This window comes from Sceloporus undulatus, chromosome 3 (assembly GCF_019175285.1).
Source record: "Sceloporus undulatus isolate JIND9_A2432 ecotype Alabama chromosome 3, SceUnd_v1.1, whole genome shotgun sequence".
Classification (NCBI taxonomy): Eukaryota; Metazoa; Chordata; class Lepidosauria; order Squamata; family Phrynosomatidae; genus Sceloporus; species Sceloporus undulatus.
The window spans coordinates 255,136,056-255,153,873 of record NC_056524.1 but is presented as its reverse complement, the minus strand read 5'-3'; the positions used below and the strand labels follow the sequence as shown (position 1 = coordinate 255,153,873).

Below are 17,818 nucleotides of genomic sequence, written 5' to 3'. Positions count from 1 at the left end.
TATACAGTGGTACCTCGGGATACGAAATACCCAGGTTACGAAATTTTCGGGATACGAAAAAATCCCATAGGGAATTATTGTTTCGGGTTACGAATGTTTTTTCGGGTTACGAAAAAACTTTTGGTGCTTTTTTCGGCTTTTTCGCACGGAATCGCGGCTTTTCCCCATTAGCGCCTATGGCAATTCGGCTTACGAAGGCTTTTCGGGTTACGAAAGCGGCCGCGTTACGAATTAATTTCGTAACCCGAGGCACCACTGTACTGGTGGTATACTTAGGCATGGGGACATGGCATACGTAGGCTAGCCACCCTGATGCCGCTGTCACACTGCACACCCAACAGCATGGCAGGGGTGTCATGGCGCTCTGTGAGCATAGCATTTAAACATACTGTGCCAAAGAACACTGAAAAGTCACCACCGCCACGGCTAGGGCACCCTTGCCGCAGTGCAGAAAGTGGCTGCTTTTTGCAGCTTCTTTTTGCGCCGTGAAAAGGCCAGATCGAGGCTGCAGTGTGTGGTTGCCGCAGCCCTGAACCAGCAAAGAAAGAGGCAGCACAGAGCCACCCCTTATGGGCCATCTGTTGAGGCTATAATACCATGTTGGCTTTCCTAAACTTTGTTACCTGTTACAAAGTTGTTTCAGGGGATGAAGGAAACAGACATTGCACAGTGTGTTCCGTGGTAGAACAACTGTAGAAGTTATACAAGTAACTGTATGTCACCCTTTCTCATGAAGGCAGTTCTGGCATGTCCTTTGTATTCTTTTGGCCTTTCAAACCTCCCAGGCCAAGGGGAACTTGAAAGTGAAAAGGCATTGCCATTATTTAATGATTGCTTTTGTCTTTCAGCAGCCTTGTTTCTTGCCAATTGTAGTGTGTTCCACTGGGTTATTGCAAGCCAGGGGATACTTTTTGATTAATTATAATGATTGCATTTTGTTTCTTTTGCCAGCTGGTGATGGAGTTCTGTGGCGCTGGCTCTGTCACTGATCTGATCAAGAACACAAAAGGGAACACTTTGAAAGAGGAGTGGATTGCTTATATCTGCAGGGAGATTTTACGGGTATGTATCCAAACTCGGCTAACCATGCTTCTGCCTGTCGATAACAGCATATGTTGCTTGGGCCCAGTGCAGAGGTCATGCTGGCTCCTTCTGAATTGTTTTTCATATTCAGATTCAAGGAATTCCTGCCTACTTCCTCATGTCTTTTTTCTTGCACAAAACACTCCTTCCTTTCTCTTATCAGATTTCACATTTGTTGAGCATCACAAATGACGGTTTAAGACTTTTGTCAAGATATCACATGGCTCTTTCTTTGAATCCTGGTTAGTATTTAGCATAGTTAATTTATGTAGGAGGAAACACTATCCTGTGGTTCTGAACAACAGGGGAAGGAAGTAGAGATCTCTACTGGGAAGAGAAAAAAAGGAATTGCACATTTCCAAGACTGTCTCCTGAACAACAAACCAAATTTTGCAGAGTGCTAGTGTTATGTCTAGATCAGGTAGCTGGACCAGGAATTTGGTGCTTGGAAAAGAGATGCACCTTGGAAAGTGGCTCCTAAAGCTTAGCGAATAATCATAAGTGAGAAGTATTGTAGGTGCCTGTAGGTATGAATGATTCATAGTCACTTAAATATGATGCATAATAAATGAGAGAGTTGGCTCTTTTCCTTCATGACCTTTAGCCCCATTGTTTCTTTTTGGAGGAAAAGAGATTCTTTTTAATATTAATAATAGCAAAGGTATATGTAGATTAGAATTCCATTTTCCTTTAGAAATACTGAAAAATAGCAAAGATAGTGTTATATGCAAGGAACACAAATAGAAGATTGTTTTTGTTTCGTTTTGATCCAGCACCTATGAATTGCATTACAAAATATTGAATCATGGAGGCGGGAAATTGTGCTTTTTTGTCAAAGTCACTACCCTCTACTGTTGAAATTGCAGTGGGGTGAGAATCATGCTCCACTTAAATTATTGATTTTCAGCATTGAAGGGACATCATTGAAGTAAATTGTGGAAAACTTGTCTGTAAATTATAGTGTATATGTTACAGTAAGAAAGATTGTCAGGTCTGTGTTAGTTTCCTGTAGATTTCCTTCATGGCAATCCATAATCTATTGAACCTTTGATTAGTCTTCTCCAATGAGAACATGAATCCAAAATCAAGCCAAATCCAAGCATAGTTTACTTAAACAGATACACACACCCTCTTGAGAAGAAAGTACTTTTCAAAACCATGTTCTGTCATTTAACAATTGTCTAATGTCTCTAGTAACTGAGAAAATAAACATAACTATTAATCTACTATTTCTGGACAAATTGGGGCTTACCAGTTCCACCTGTAACTCACCTATGTATTTTGTGGGCCATTGAATTCAATGGGTACAGTCAGAAACCATTCAATTCTTAGCCTTCTACTAAAAAATGTTCTTATACAGTACTGCAGTTTTACAAAAACATAATGGCTACAATACTCATATAATACCCAGTTCTGGAAACCTAGCATCATGTCAGGTCAACATAAAAGAATATACAGTCACAGATACTTAGCTTCCTCAAGCTACAAAACACTTAAGTGCTTAGCATTAGTGCATGAGTGATCCATGAGACCACTTGGGTATTCAAAAGTGTATTCTTCTAACGTGCTTTCAGCTCCCTACAGGGTTAAGTCAGGAACACAAAAGAAATGGAGGAATCAGTGAAATGTTCAATCAGGAATTGAAAATGGGATCTAAAACATTCCCATAGTGGTGCTTGCTCTCTGGTGTGCTGACAGAGCACTTGCTCGGTTACAGTAATCACCTCCCAGCTGCAGCACTTTAGCAACTTGATATGAAAGGCAAACAACATCATAGCCAATCATCTATTGTACTGACTTTTTATTTCTGTCTCAGGAAGCCACCATTACATTGTTGTTGTTCTGTTGTTTTCAACTTATGGTTACCCTAAGGTGAACCTGGTAGCCAGCATGGTGTAGTGGTTTGAGCATTGGACTCTAGAGACCAGGATCTGAATCCCAGCTCAGCCATGTAAACTCATGGGGTGACCTCTCTCAGCCTCAGAGGATGGCAATGGCAAACCCCCTATGCAGAAACTTGCCAAGAAAATCCCATGATAGGGTTGCCCTAGAGTCGGCAGAAATCAGAAACAACTTGAAAGCACACTACTGCTATCACGGGGTTTTCTTGTCAAGATTTGTTGAGAGAGGATTTGCCTTTGCCTTTGCCTTCCACTGAGGCTGAGAAAATAGGACTTATCCAAAGCCAGCCAGTAGGTTTCCATGGTTGAGCAAACCTTGGTCTCCAGAGTTGTAGTCCAATGCGCAAACCACTATACCACACTGGTTCTCAGGTTAGGGTTTAAATTTACCAGCTGGAAAGGCTGATTCCTAGAGAGCAGTACATCCTGACTGTTGAGTTGTTCCACCAATACCCATCCATCTTTTAAATGTCAGAAGATTAGCAAGGTCTGCTAGTTTGGTTGGTGGACATGTGATCATCTGGGACATTTGTCCTCATAACCATGTCTGAGTCATATTTTGAATCAGCCTGGTTTGTGTGAGGAAATGAATATGGTTTATCTAAAGACCTTCCAAGTCAATAGTTTGGCCCAAACATAAATGTCTAATTTCTTAAGCATAAATTGGGAGCACCCCAGTGGACTTCAACCAGAGCTTGGATAGGTTCCTTTCCTTATATTACAACTCTCATGAATCCATTAGCCCCCATTGCAGGTTCTCTGTGCTCTGCTATCCCTCCATTGATATTGTCAGTTGAACATTCTTATTCTTTCATTATCAGGATTAAATTTTTGCTAAAGCTGTACCTGCACCAGCATTTTTTGCTAACTGTATTTCACACCAATAAGATTTTGAGGCTGTTGTCAGAAAGTCATATGCTAAGTTTTGTTTTGATTTTATAGTTTTTTGTGGGTTTTTCGGGCTATGAGGCCATGTTCTAGAAGAGTTTATTCCTGACGTTTCGCCAGCAGCTGTGGCTGGTATCTTCAGAGAATAAATATCAGGAATAAACCCTTCTAGAACACAGCCTCATAGCCCACAAAAAACGATGAATGCCAGCCTTCGACTTTACTTTGTTTTGTTTTATATAGAATTCAAAGATAAATCCATATTAGTCTGTAGAATCAGCATGTAAGATCTTGTAGCACTTTTCAGACTAACTGCAAAAAAGAAGTTGGCAGCCTGAGCTTTCGTAGACTACAGTCTACTTCCTCAGATCCATTTGGTTTATATAGTTTATATGGATGTATTGAAATGTAATGACAACCATGATTTTTACTTGAACTAAAAAGATAGAGAAGGTGCCCATCCAAGAGGGGAAGAAAGAGAAAAAGAATCTACAGTGTGTTCCTAAGTGCTAACAAAAACTTGACAGCAGGGCAAACCAATGGCCAAACTAGTGAATCTTAACACGTCTGTGTTCTTAAGCTACTGTCAGGCGGGTTACAGACGGGCAAAAAGGGATGTACTCATGACGTCATGAAGGTAGAGCCTTCGGACGGGCTTTACCTGAATGCCGTCATGAACACGCCCCCCGCACGCCCCAAGCGGGAAGAAGCGGCATTAAAAAGGTGCTGCTTTTTTCCGCTTCTTTTCTGTTTGATGCGTACCTGCACATCTCCGTCTGTAAGCCGCAAATATAAGTTGCCAGTTTAAAAGCTCCGTGTCAGCTGCGTCGCATAATGGGTCGGGTTCCCGGGACATGCGTGGTTTGCAGCCAAGCTTTAATTGCAACGTCCGCTGCCATGGAGCTGTGGAAGCTGAGGCACAGCTGCGGCGCATTTTAAGCCTCGTAACCCTAACCCTAGAGCCACTTGTGCGCATGCGTTGCTAGAACCGCGGGAAGTTGTAACTTTTGCCGGCGGATGTTTTGGTTGTAGAAAGTGAAAAGGGAAAGTTTGGGATTTAAAGTGACCCCCTACACACATTCCTGCTCCATTCTCACCTGGGAAAGGGCACAGTTCGGCTGCTCCTGGCACAGCTGTGTGGCGGCTCCCCTTTGCCACCAGGCAGGATGGCTCAGCCATCCACCAGCACCCCGAAAAAAGGCAGGGGGACGTCTTGGTCTCATACTGAGACGGCTGACCTCATAGCTATATGGTCCCAGCCAAACATTTTGCAGAAACTGGAGCAGTCCTACCTGAATGCTGACACATATCGAGAAGGGGAAGAAGCCATGAGAGCTGCTGCACCGGCACACCAGAATTGCTACGCCGCTAATTTAAGTTGCCCATTTAAAAGCTCCGTCGCATAGTGAGTTGGGGTCTTGGAACATGCGCAGTTTGCAGTCAGGCTTTAATTGCAACGTCCGCTGCCATGCAGCTGTGGAAGCTGAGGCACAGCTGCGGCGCATTTTAAGCCTCGTAACCCTAACCCTAACCCTAACCCTAGAGCAACATGTACGCATGCGCTGCTTGGAAAGTTTGGACTTTAAAGTGCACCCCTACACACATTCCTCTGCCATTTTCACCTAACAATAAAAAACGCTAAAACTGTAAATATTGACATATGTACAAAGGAGGTGAGGGGAGATGGCAGCGGAGACAGCTGTGGCTGCGCATTGCAGATTCAGCAGGAGCGCGGGGACCATAGGAGAGGAGGCATCTATGATGCTGCTGACACTGGCAAAGTGCAAGCGGACAAGGATGCCAACACCAGCTGATCACCAGCTGGCAGGAGACCACCATTGTTTTAAAGGGGCTTGGGCACTTTAAATGTGCCCATAGGCTTTCTGCCGCCGCTGCTTAGCGCTGCAGCTGCGAAGCTGCGCACCTCTCATGCGGCAAAAGAAAAAAAAAAGAGACCCCGGAGTTTGAATGTGCCCAAGACCTTTTGATGCCCTCTAAACTTGCCTCCAAAGGCAAAGGGCAACTAGAGAGGGCCTGGGATCAAGGGGTAGGGAGCACTGACAAGGCACTAGGTCCCATGATGTCCCATAAAGACATCATTTCGCCTCCCAGGGTATGTGTTCCCTCCCAGCCCTATCTAATCTATTCTGCCCTTCCTGTTCCCTCCTCCCACCATGCCTGGCTCACTGGTCCCCAAAGCAGCAATGTCCAAACTCTGTCCTTCCAGGCGTTTGGACTTCATCTCCCAGAATCCCCAGCCACCTTGCCCTGTGGTCTGGGATTCTGGGACATGAAGTCCAAACGCCTGGGAGGACAGAGTTTGGAGATTGCTACCTCACACCACTCCTGCCTAGCTTTAGACTGCACAGTTGCGCCTCATTCACACTCACAGCCACACTGCCGCAGTTGCGCATAATTAACCACACAATTTTTTTTAAAAAATAAAGTTTTTTATTTACAACAATAACAACAATAAAAATATTTTACTATATACAATATATACAAAGGGAAGGGGGAGGGTGAAGGGGGGTGGTGAAGGGGGGATGGCAGAGGGGGCAGGAGAGGGAAGCTGCTTCAGGGAGGGGGAGGAGGCGGTGGGGCGGGCAGCCGGCGGAGGAGTTCCTGGAGGGTCTCTTCCATGGAGGAGACTCTCTCCGCCAGCTTGTCCACCTTGTCCTCAATGGCAGCGAACCTCCTCTCCGTCCGGTTCTCTGTGGGGGGAAAAGAAAGAGGATGGTTAGGATCAGCCTGTGCAGCCCATCACCCACTCCCACAGGCAGGGTTTCTGGGTGCCCCCACTCCCTTCCCTGGGTTCACCTCTACACTTACCTTGCTGCCGGGCTTGGAGGACACGATCCAGGGCACTGGCATCGAGGGCCAAGTGCCCTGGCTGTCCTGGCAGGCGGCGGCTCGGCCCAGGCTCCTCTTCCTCGGCGGCAGCAACAGCAGCGAGGACTTCAAGCCCTGCAAAAGAGGAAGGAAAGGCCCAAGTTACCATGCTGGCATGGCAGACGAGGGCACAAGTGTCGTGGGGGCTGCAGGCAGGCAACCCCCACCCCTCACCCTGGGGACCTACCTGCCGCCAGAGGAGCCTGCTCTGGCTGCGGAGGGGCCACAGCAGCTGGTCCTGGCTGTGGCCCACCCTCGGGGACATCCTCGTCCCCCGAGGATGGTGGAGAGGGCGACCTGGCAGGGTGCCCTCCCTCCCTCCGCCTCCGCCTCGGCCGCACGCCTGCAGAAGGGAAGAGGAGGGATGGCATTGGCACCATGCAGGAAGGAGAGGAGGGCAAGGGAAGGGTCAAGGAGGGGAGGACAGGGCATGGCAAGAGCTCTGCCTTACCTGGAGGACGGCGATCTTCCGGTCTGGGCCGATCTCCCCTGATCCACAGGTCCTTCAGCCGCGAGAAGAATGGTGGCTGCCTGTCAACCGGGGGCGCCTCTCCGAAATCCTCAGGGGTTTCGAAGAACGCTGCCGTCAGAGTTTTAAACTTTACTCTGCATTGGTGCAGCGTTCTTTGAAACCCTTGGTTTCGGAGGGCACGAGATGCCTCGAGAAAATGCCCCCGGTTGGGCTTATTGGTGCTAGCCATCACCCTTCTCGCAGCTGCCTGTGGCATCAGGGAGTCTAGGAGGATCCCGACCTCCTCATCGGTCCAATAAGCGATTCGGACCGGGACCCTCCTGCGTGGCTCTGCCATGTTGATCGCCGTCCCGGGGTCTTGCACAGTTGCGCACGGGTATATATGGGCACTTGCGGCTCTGGGCCGTTAGGCCAAGGTGGTCCTAGTCCAATGAAAGTTTTCAGAGAAGCAGTTTGAATCTCTCCCCAATAGATGCCCTCTGGGTGCCCCATTGATACATTCAAATGGGCCATTAGGAAAGCTTGAATTTGAGGGGGATTGATACATTGTCAAAGGGGCAATTGGCAGTTGGAGCTGATGTATCTTTTTGCCCCAGGAAAACAGGCGCCAGGAGACCTTTTGTGTGTGTGTGTTTGTGTGTGTCCCCCTCAGGCACGTGGCAAAACATGCCCACAGCACAGATCAGGAATGATAGGCAGACTCAAACTGTGGATAATGGGATACATTTATTCATGTGCTTATGCTGTTACAGTACAATGCACTCTGACATCACAGATGATGGCACAGGAGCCATCCTTCAGATTCTCCTTGTCAGAAAAAAATCTGCCAGGGCATCCCTCACAGTCTCCCCTGCTTTCTTCTTCTCTGTCTCTTCAAGGGGGTCATGAGCCACTTCCGAATGGGGTAGGCACAATCAGCCAGTATCAGGGGCCCGATCTGCTGGCCTGTGATGTTGATGCTGGGGTTCCCTGGCACATAGATGCCAGCCTCCATGGCCTCGTAGATGAGAGAAAGTTTAAAGGGGCTTGGGCGCTTTAAATGCGCACATAGGCTTTCTGCCGCTGCTTAGCGCTGTAGCTGCGCAGCTGCGCATCCACCAGCCGGCAAAAGAAAAAAAAAGCCGCGGTTTGGGCCGCCCGTGCGGAAGCTGCCTCTCTTTTTGCAGCGTCCTCCGAGGCGGCGGTATGGAAGCTCCGGGTCCGAAACGGACCCAGGTGAGGCGTCTTCACTGCCCCCCATGTGGAAGCTCCAACACCTGAAGCACGCCCCCGGGGCGGGCCGTCTGGAAGCTCCGCATTCAGCTAAATACACCTCCAAGACGTCCTCCCCTGCCCGTCTGTAACCCGCCTCAGTTTTACTTTTAGAAAAGTACTTTTTTGGACTACAGCTCAATGCTGGTTGGAGAATTCTGAGAGTTGTAATTTAAACTTTTCCAAGCTCTGTTTTTACCAATGGACAGGAATTCCCTTTGTTTTATTGTGTAGAACTCATGTGAGGTGGACCCAGTCAGCTTTACTAAACCAGATTTGCATATTGCAGTAATCTGAACAGGATGAGTACCATGGCAAAATATTTCTTTTTAAAAAGGAAGCCTGTGGTCAGTTGACTCACTAAGGCTGGTGAACAGCACACTTAGTCATTGCCATTGTCCAGTCATTAGCTGGCATAACACTCCTGTTTAACTATATACAGAATGTCTATTGGAATATATTTTCAGTGGTTCTGTGTACAAAGATCTAAATTGCTTTAGTTCAAAAATAAATGGGTGCTTCTTCATTCTGTTTAGGAAAAAGAATTGATGTAACTATTAGGAGATAGTTCATCCTCACATCCCATTCTCTTTTATGACTGTGACATTTGTTGTCCTGTTGAACGTCAGGGTTGATTTGGCTGATCTGGCTAGCTAGGCAGATATTTCCTTCCTCTCCCACCACTCTAGAGCGGTGCTTCCACAGCTGCACACTCAGTGGAAGAGGACGATCATCCCAGATATAAAAGAGAAAATAATCACAATAGAAGTATTTCAATTTCTTTCTTTCTTTTTTAAAGTTCAGAAGGTCCTAAATACTTGAAAGCAGTGGGTCCCAAACTGTGCACCTTAAGGGATTTTGGACTTCATCTCCCAGAATCCAAGACTATTGGCCAACATGGCTGAGGCTTCTGGGAGCTGAAGTCCAAAATCTCTTAAAGGGCACAGTTTGGGGACTACTGCTCTAAAGGTACCAGATCCCATTTGATATTGGAAGCTAAACAGGTTCAGCCCTGGTTAGTACTTGGTTGGAAAACCACCAATAAATACCAGATGCTATATTTCAGTGGAAGGAACTGTTAAAACTACCTCTAAGTATACCTTGTCTAAGAAAAGCTATGAAATTCATGAGGTTGTCATAAGTCAACTGGTAACTTGAAGATACACGCGTGTGCACGCACACACACACACACACATGGTTGTATGTGCACAGCATAGAATCATGCAGTAAAACTGTATCATCATCATCATCATCATCATCATCATCATCATCATCTTACCCACCTGTCTCCATGGATCAAGGTAGGGACAGCAACAGTTAACAAAGAAACAACATTGGTTAAAGCTCACATCAGTTTAAAAGGACAAATAAAATGTGCACATATTAAAACAACTCACATCTAAAATTCATTATTTAAAATTCACAATTTAAAAATCATCTGGATAAGCCTTCTGGAATGTCTCCCTCTCCCTACCTCTAGAACATTTAAAGATCATCATTACTGCAAGTTGCCAGAAGTTGAGGTCTTATGAGTTTGACTCATTGAATTTGTATAGCATCTGAGGTAAAAAGCATCTGAGGAAGTAGACTGAAGTGTACGGAAGCTCATGCTACCAAATTCTTTCTTTCAGTTAGTCTCAGAGATGCTACAAGATCTCTCTACATACTGAATTTGTATAGGTACCAGTGATTCATTACTTTTATAGTTTTGTGTCATATCCTATTGTCCAGGGCAGAGGTTGGCAACCTACGGCCCGTGGGCCGCATCCGGCCCGATGAGGCCTTGGCACCGGCACCAGCTCCAGCCTGGTCCTGCCGCCGATTGCCGCTGATTGGCGGGACGCCCCCCTGGCCTCCCTGACGGCCTTTCCTCCGCCAGACCTCTCTCTCCGGAGGGAGGTCTGGTGGAGGAAGGGTCCCTGACGGAGCCCAGGGCCTGGCGGACCGCCGTCCTGGCCTCCCTGGCGGCCTTTCCTCCGCCAGACCTCTCTCTCCAGAAGGAGGTCTGGCGGAGGAAGGGCCCCTGACGGAGCCCAGGGACTGGCGGGCTGCCGTCCTGGCCTCCCTGGCGGCCTTTCCTCCGCCAGACCTCTCTCTTTCAGCCAAAGGGAAGAGCCGAAGGGAAGGGCCTAGGACGGGTATCCAAGCCCTTCCCTTCAGCCTCCCTCCCCTTCGGCCGAAAGGGCCCCTTGGAGCCCGTTCGGCCGAAGGAAGGGACCAAGGAGGAGAGAGCGGACACACGCCTCCTCCTCCCCATGGGGCTTCGGCAGCCCTGAGGGGCCAAGGAAGGGCAGAAGGAGCAGGCGCGTGCCTGTCACCCCCTCTCCCAATCCCCCCACCACTTCTAGCTGTCTCTCGGACAGCTGGAGGTCGGGAAAGGGAGCAGAGAAAGCCCCACCCCCCGGGGGGTGGAAGCTCTGCCCCCGGCATGCGGCTCCGCCCCCGGAGGGTGGAAGCTCCCCCCCCCAGCTTCGGCCCCCCAGTTGTCTGAGGGACAGCAACTCGGCCTCCGGCTCAAAAAGGTTGCCTACCCCTGCATCTGGCAGGGCCTCATATGATTCTTTTGATGTTGGTACTCTCTTGTATATATTTAAGAGTTCTATATCAAACTTTCTCCCAGACATTCTTATACAGTGGCTTCAGTTCTAATGTTAGTTTACCTGAGGAAATTCATGGACAAGATTTCCCATCCATTAAACCAGGGGTAGGCAAAGTGTGGCCCACAGGCTGCATGTGGCCCCCCAGGGCCCACAATATACTCTCTATTTTTTAAACAGAAAAAGTTACTTGTATTCTCTAGGGCTGCATAAGAACAGTGTTGCCTGTCTAGCTGTTTCAGTTCTGTGAGGAGGCTGGTTTTTTTGAGGGGGTGGAGGTGGAAGTAACTTCCAGTCATTTCCAGATTTGGACAAAATGGCCACTCCTGGAGATAAATCATATGAGGAGGGGAAAATCTGAAAAATTGTCCTTACAACTGTTAGAGGCGCAAAAGCACTATGGGGTGGGGAGATGGTGCACCCTTCCCACATCAGCAAGTGGGTGTTTGTAGACCCTGGACCCAGGGAGGCTGTTTATCCTTGTTTATATACACACACACACTAGTGACCACTGGTATCCTATCTCAGATTGTTTACAACCTCCCCCTGACTTTCTAGAGAAAGTCTTCATTCTGCTTTCACTTGGATTCCATAGTCAAAGATGGATGCTGCCAGGAGGCTGTCTGTCTGTTCATGTTTTCATAGAAACTTTTCAGCTTGCACTACCAGAGGGTAGGGAGATGCTGCCTGGATATTTGAGGACTATTAACTGCTCAGTCAATTCTTTCACATCATGGCTTCTAGGATCTGTCAGGATTGGTGTTTGGTTGGGATCTCAAAGGTTGTTAATGCACACAGTGCTTCAGGCTTGTAAAAGTATTAGTATGTATACTCTGTGAATGCAATTACATCTTCCTCTAGTTCTTTTAACTTAACAAGCAGTTAAAATCTCTACACTAATAAAGAAGCAAGGTTTCTTTCTCAGGCAGGAGATAAAGACCCCTTGCTTTGGTTATAGATGTCTTTGGATAAAATGTAGAGCCTGTAGGTGGGCCTCTGAATCCTTTTCAAAGAAAATGTAAAATCAAAAGGACTTGGGGAAAAAACAACCCTAGAACATAGCCTTCAAGCAACCATTCCCAAGACCAAAAAACACCATCCAACAGACTCACTTTTGCATGCATTAATGACATTTATTTATTTATTTACCGTATATTATATACCGTATAAGACGACCGGGCATATAAGACGACCCCCAACTTTACAACTTAAAATAGAGTATTTGGGATATACTCGCCATATAAGACCACCCCTCTCTTCCACGATAAGTCAGAAAGGAGCTGAAGGCACACGACAACAACAGCAGCAGCAGCGGCGGCAGAAAAGAAAGAGGGGGGAGGAGAAAAAAAGAGAAGGAGAAAGAAGAAAAGGAAAAAGAGGATAAAAAGAAAAGGAGGGGGAGGAAGAGGAAAAGAAGAAGCGGAGGAGGAAGAGGGGGAGAAGAGGAGGAGGTGGAGAAAGAATAAGAGTAAGAGGGGAAGAAAAAGTAGAGGAGGAGGAGGAGAAAAAGAAGAGGGGAAGAAGAAGAGGAGGAGGTGAAAGCAGAAGATTAAGGGGAAGAAAAAGAGGAGGAGGAGGAGGAGAAAAAGAAGAAGGGAAGAAGAGGAGGAAGAGAAAGAGGAAGAGGAAGAGGGGAAGAAAAAGAAGAAGGGGAGGAGAAGAAGAAGAAAAAGAAGAGGGGAAGAGGAGGAGAAAGAGGAAGGGCCCAGCTAGCTGGCTGCCTTCTCCCGAGGCAGGGGAGCCGCAAGGCATGTCCTCCGCCTTGGAGAAGGCCTTGCAACCATGGGCTCTCTTTAGGACCCAACCAGCTGGCTTGGCCTTCTGATAATGTCCCTAGAGTTGGAAGAGACCCCAAGGGCCATCTAGTCCAACCCCATTCTGCCATGCAGGAAATCACAATCAAAGCATCCCCAACAGATGGCCATCCAGCCTCTGCTGAACGACCTCCAAAGAAGGAGACTCCAGTACACTACGAGGAAAGAGTGTGTTCCACTTCTGAAATAGCATACACAACATTATTTCACTTGCCTCGACAACTCTTCCCGCCCTTCCTCTTGGTGCATCTACACTGTAGAATTAATGCAGTTTGAAGCCACTTTAAGAGCCGCTGCTCCATCCTATTGGAATCCTAGGATTTGTAGTTTTATAAGGTCTTTTGCCTTCTCTGCCCAAAGAATGCGGGGGGGGGGGCTGCTCCAAACTACAAATCCCAGGGATTCTGTATGGATGGAGCCGTGGCAGTTCAAGTGGCTCCTATTGGAATCCTAGGATTTGTAGTTTTATAAAGCTTATAAAAACTACAAATCCTATGCTTCTATGTAGATGGAGCCATGACAATTAAAGTGGATGGCGCATTCTACTTCTACAATGTAGATACACCGTGAGAGGCATGTGAGAAAGAAAGAAAGAAAGTGGGAAGCCTGGAAAAAGCCTCCAGACAGACTCCTAAGGAGCAGCCTGGCTGGTTTCTCTGCGCGCCAAGAGTTGTTTTCCTTTTTCTCTCCAGTTAGCCAAAGAAAAGAAACAAAGGTCCAAAACACAGGGCAGCAATAGTCCAGTTTGAGAGGACTTTAACTGCCCTGGTCCAGTGCTAGGGAATCCTGGGAACTGGAGTTTATTGTGGCACCAGAGCTCTCTGACAGAGAAGGCTCAATCTCTCACAAAACTACATTTCCCAGAATTCCCTAGCACTGAGCCAGAGCAGTTAAAGCAGTCTCAGATTGGATTATTGCTGCAGTGTGTTTTGGACTATAGTCTCCAGCCTGGCAACAAAAAGTGGGTCCTTGCTTCCTCCTTCCCAACTGACTGGGGAGCTCTCTCTTTCCCCCAACAAGGCTCCATCCTTCGCAAGAGAAGAGAAGAGGAGAAGCAGAGGCAGAGTGCAGGAAACCCTCTGCTCCTTCTCTTGGGAAGGACTGAGCCTCAGGAGGGAAGGTAGAAAGGCCTCCCCAGAGGAATGCCACCGCTTTCCCCCTGGGTGCCCGGGAAAAGGAGGACAGGAGGGGAAGGGAGAGGAGGGAGCAAGGAAGGAAGGAAGAGAAGAAAAGGAAGAAAAAGGGGAGGGAGAGAAGGAGGGAGGGAGGGAGGGAAGGAAGGGGGAAAGGGGAAGGAAGGAAAGGAAAAGTAGTGGAGAAAGAGAAAGAAACCTAGGAAGGGAAGGGAAGGAAGAAGGGAGGAAAGGGAAGGAAGGAAGGAAGGAAGGAAGGAAGGAAGGAGGGAGGAAAGGAGAGGGGAGGGAAGGAAGGGGAAGGGAGGGAGGGGAGGGGAGGGACGGACGGACGTGGGCTCTCTTTAGGACCCAGCCGGCTGGCTTGGCCTTCTCCGAGGCCGAGAACATGCCGCGCAGGTCCTCTACCTTTGGGAGAAGGCTAAGCCAGCCGGCTGGGTCCTAAAGAGAGCCCTCAGCGGCAAAGCCTTCTCCCGAAGGCAAAGGAGCCGCGCAGTGTGTCCTCCGCCTTGGGAGAAGGCTTTGCCGCCGCGGGCTCTTTTTAGGACCCAGCTGGCTGGCTTGGCCTTTTTTTTCCCGGCATACAAGACGACCCCCGAGTTTGGGAATGATTTTCCTGGGCTAAAAAGTAGTCTTATACACCGGAAAATACGGTATTTATTTATTTATAAAGCGCTGTAGATTTGCACAGCGCTGTACATAAAAACAATAAATATAAAAGAGTAAACCTGCCTATGGCGTACAATCTAAGAAATAATAGGATAATACCTATAAAATACATAGTAATACAGGAAATGATTCAATAAAACAGGCAACAAAAGAACATCAAATAGCAAGTGACAATCATGCAATGCCTGGGAATGCTTCTCTGAACAGGATGGTCTTCCATTTTGAAGCTGGTTAACGAAATGATGGCCCTTGCTCACGGGGGAAGAAGGTTCCAGGAGTGAGGGGCATCAAGTGAAAAGGGGCAAATCCGAGATGGGGCACAGAAAATCCTGGGCTGGGACAGCTGACCTTGACTACCAGAGCGGAGGGCCCAAGTGGGAAGGTGAAGAGAAAGAAGGTCTGATAAGTAAGGAGAGGCCAGCCCCTGGAGGGCTTTAAACGTCCACAGCAGGAGCTTATACTGAATGTGGAAAGGGAGGGGGAGCCAGTGAAGGGATGCCAACACAGGAGAGATATGGTCACAGTGGTGGGCGGATGTGATAATGCGTGCAGCTGAATGCTGGACAGAAATTAAAGGACGGAGGTGAGAAAGAGGAAGCCCAGCCAGGAGGACGTTACAGTAATCAACTCGTGAGACCACTAGGGCATGGACCAGGATCTTGGCAGTAGAGGCGGAGAGATATGGTCGGATTTTGGCAATGTTGTATAAAAAGAATCTACAAGCCTTGGCTGTGGTCTGGATCTGAGGGATACACGACAGAGAAGAATCAAAGATAAAACCAATACTGCGGGCTTGCTGAACTGGTTGAATAGAAATGTTGTCCACAGAGACAGAAAAGGAGTGTTGAAGGGTGGGCTTAGGAGGAAAGACAAGAAGCTCCGTCTTGGACATGTTGAGCTTCAAACGCCGATGGCGCATTCACTGCGAGACAGCTGTGAGGCAAGACGAAACTCGCTGTTCAAGCCTTGGAGAAAGGTTGGGGATGGAAAGATACAACTGGGTGTCATTGGCATACAGATGGTAGGAAAAACCAAAAGAGCGAATGAGTTTACCTAAGGATAGTGTGTAGAGAGAAAACAGAAGAGAACCCAGAACAGAGCCCTGGGGCACTCCAACAGATAAGGGAACAGAGGACAAAGTCTGACCACCTGTGACCACTGCAAAAGATCTGTCTGTCAAATAAGATCTAAACCAGTTCAGAACAGAGTCTGAGAACCCAAGGTCAGAAAGTATATCAACTAGAAGACCTTGATCAACCGTGTCAAAGGCTTCAGACAACTCAAGAAGGATGAGAACAGAGTAAAGGCCATTAGCCTTGGCCCGTAAAAGGTCATTTGAGATCTTAGTGAGAGCTGTCTCTGTAGAATGCCATGGGCAGAAACCAGACTGAAAGGGATCAAGAATGGAGTTGGCTTCAAGAAACTCAAGACAGTGAGAATAAACAACCCGTTCCAAAAACTTAGAAAGAAAGGTGAAAAGAGAAATCGGACGATAGCTGGACAAAGAGGAGGGGTCAAGATAAGCTTTTTTTCAGAATTGGGGAAATGAAAGCATGTTTGAAGTCCGAAGGGAAGGAGCCTGTAGAGAGAGAGAGATTGAAGATATGGAGAAGCGAGGGCAGAAAAGAGGGAGCTATAGAGATTAGAAGACAAGTAGAAATTGGGTCAAGAGAACAGGTTGCAGATTTGGAAGAGTTCAGAAGTGTAGAGAATTCATCCAAAGAAGCAGGAGGAAACACAGAAATTTTTTTAGGCAAGGGCAATAGAAGATTATGCGCAGAGGAAGAATTGGGAGGGACTATCTCGGAGCGAATAGTGGTAATCTTTGAGATGAAATAATTAGCAATAATTATTAATAATTAAATAATTAGCAAAGTCGTTATGAGAGAATGATGAAGAGACAGGAGTGACAATCAGCACTATTGCTAATAGTCATGTTAGAATGGAACATGGTGAGCATAAAATGTTGGATACTTAAGGCCAGAGCCTGGAAAAGGTCCCCATGGGGTAAATGCAATGCTAGCTGGGGGATTCTGAGAGTTTTAAACAGGGCTTTTCTAAGCATTACATACAGCTGCATGTTGTGAAAAAAGCACTGTTTTATACCTGTGTGACCGGATGAGAGGCCTTCATCCAAATCCAGTTGTTAACCCAATTAGATCCACTGAATGAATGGAAACTTGGAAAGTCGGTACCTTTGTGATTTCCATTGATTCAGTTCAGTCTTTTCTCACTGAGACTAACAATTGAATTCAGGTCCAAGTGCTCATTTAAGAAAAAGTAAACCATTAAGTAAGATGAGATATAACCCTTGATTCATCAAAACCACTTGAAGTGAACATTGGTATGGGAAGAAAGCAGTCATGGTCTCAAACACGCTGCAGCAATAATCCAGTTTGAGACTGCTTTAACTGCCCTGGCTCAAGGGCAGGGGATTCTGGGAAATGTAGTTTTGTGAGACATTGGCCTGTTACAGACTGCCAAAATAAAGCTGCTTCGGGTCTCTTTGGAGGTGTGCTATTTAAATGATGCATGCATCCTAAGAATCTGGAAGCTGCACTAAAGCTGCACTCCAGTGCTTAGGAATAGAGTGTGGCTTTGGTGCAACCTCCGGACTCTTAGGACCCATGCATCATTTAAATAGCATACCTCCAAAGAGACCTGAAGCAGCTTTATTTTGGCAGTCTGTAACAGGCCATTGAATCTTTTATGTCAGAGAACTCTGGTGCCATAATAAGCTACAATTCTCAGGATTCCCCAGCACTTAGTCAGGGAATTTAAAGCAATCTCAAACTAGATTGTTTCTCCAGTGTCCTTTGGACCCATGTGTATCTGATATGATGGAAGAGTACCATGACGTCAGCAATGATCTGACTTTAGATGACAAACAGGATAGAAGACCTTTTTAAAAAAAAAAATGAGGTTTAAAGTATGGTTACAAAGAAAAGAAACAGAAAGTGGGAGAGAGACAGTGGGAAGAAAGGGGAAGAATATAGGATATGAAAAAGAGCTCAACATTTATGCTTATATATGCTGAGCATATTTCCAAAAAAGATTTTTCTGAAGGTGATGGCTATATAATGCACATTCATGCATGGCTAAAGCATGGCTAAAGCATTCT

At 47.0% G+C, this 17,818-nt stretch overlaps 1 protein-coding gene across 8 annotated transcripts in view; it reads left to right on the top strand.

The window, feature by feature from the left end:
* The window catches only part of TNIK (TRAF2 and NCK interacting kinase), a 368,566-nt gene that overhangs the window by 198,676 nt on the left and 152,072 nt on the right, over window positions 1–17,818 (top strand). For all 8 annotated transcript variants that reach the window (XM_042456004.1, XM_042456002.1, XM_042456007.1 and 5 more), the window contains exon 5: window positions 952–1,062. In XM_042456004.1, the coding sequence (XP_042311938.1) occupies window positions 952–1,062 (111 nt within the window). The remainder of the gene's footprint in view (window positions 1–951; window positions 1,063–17,818) is intronic.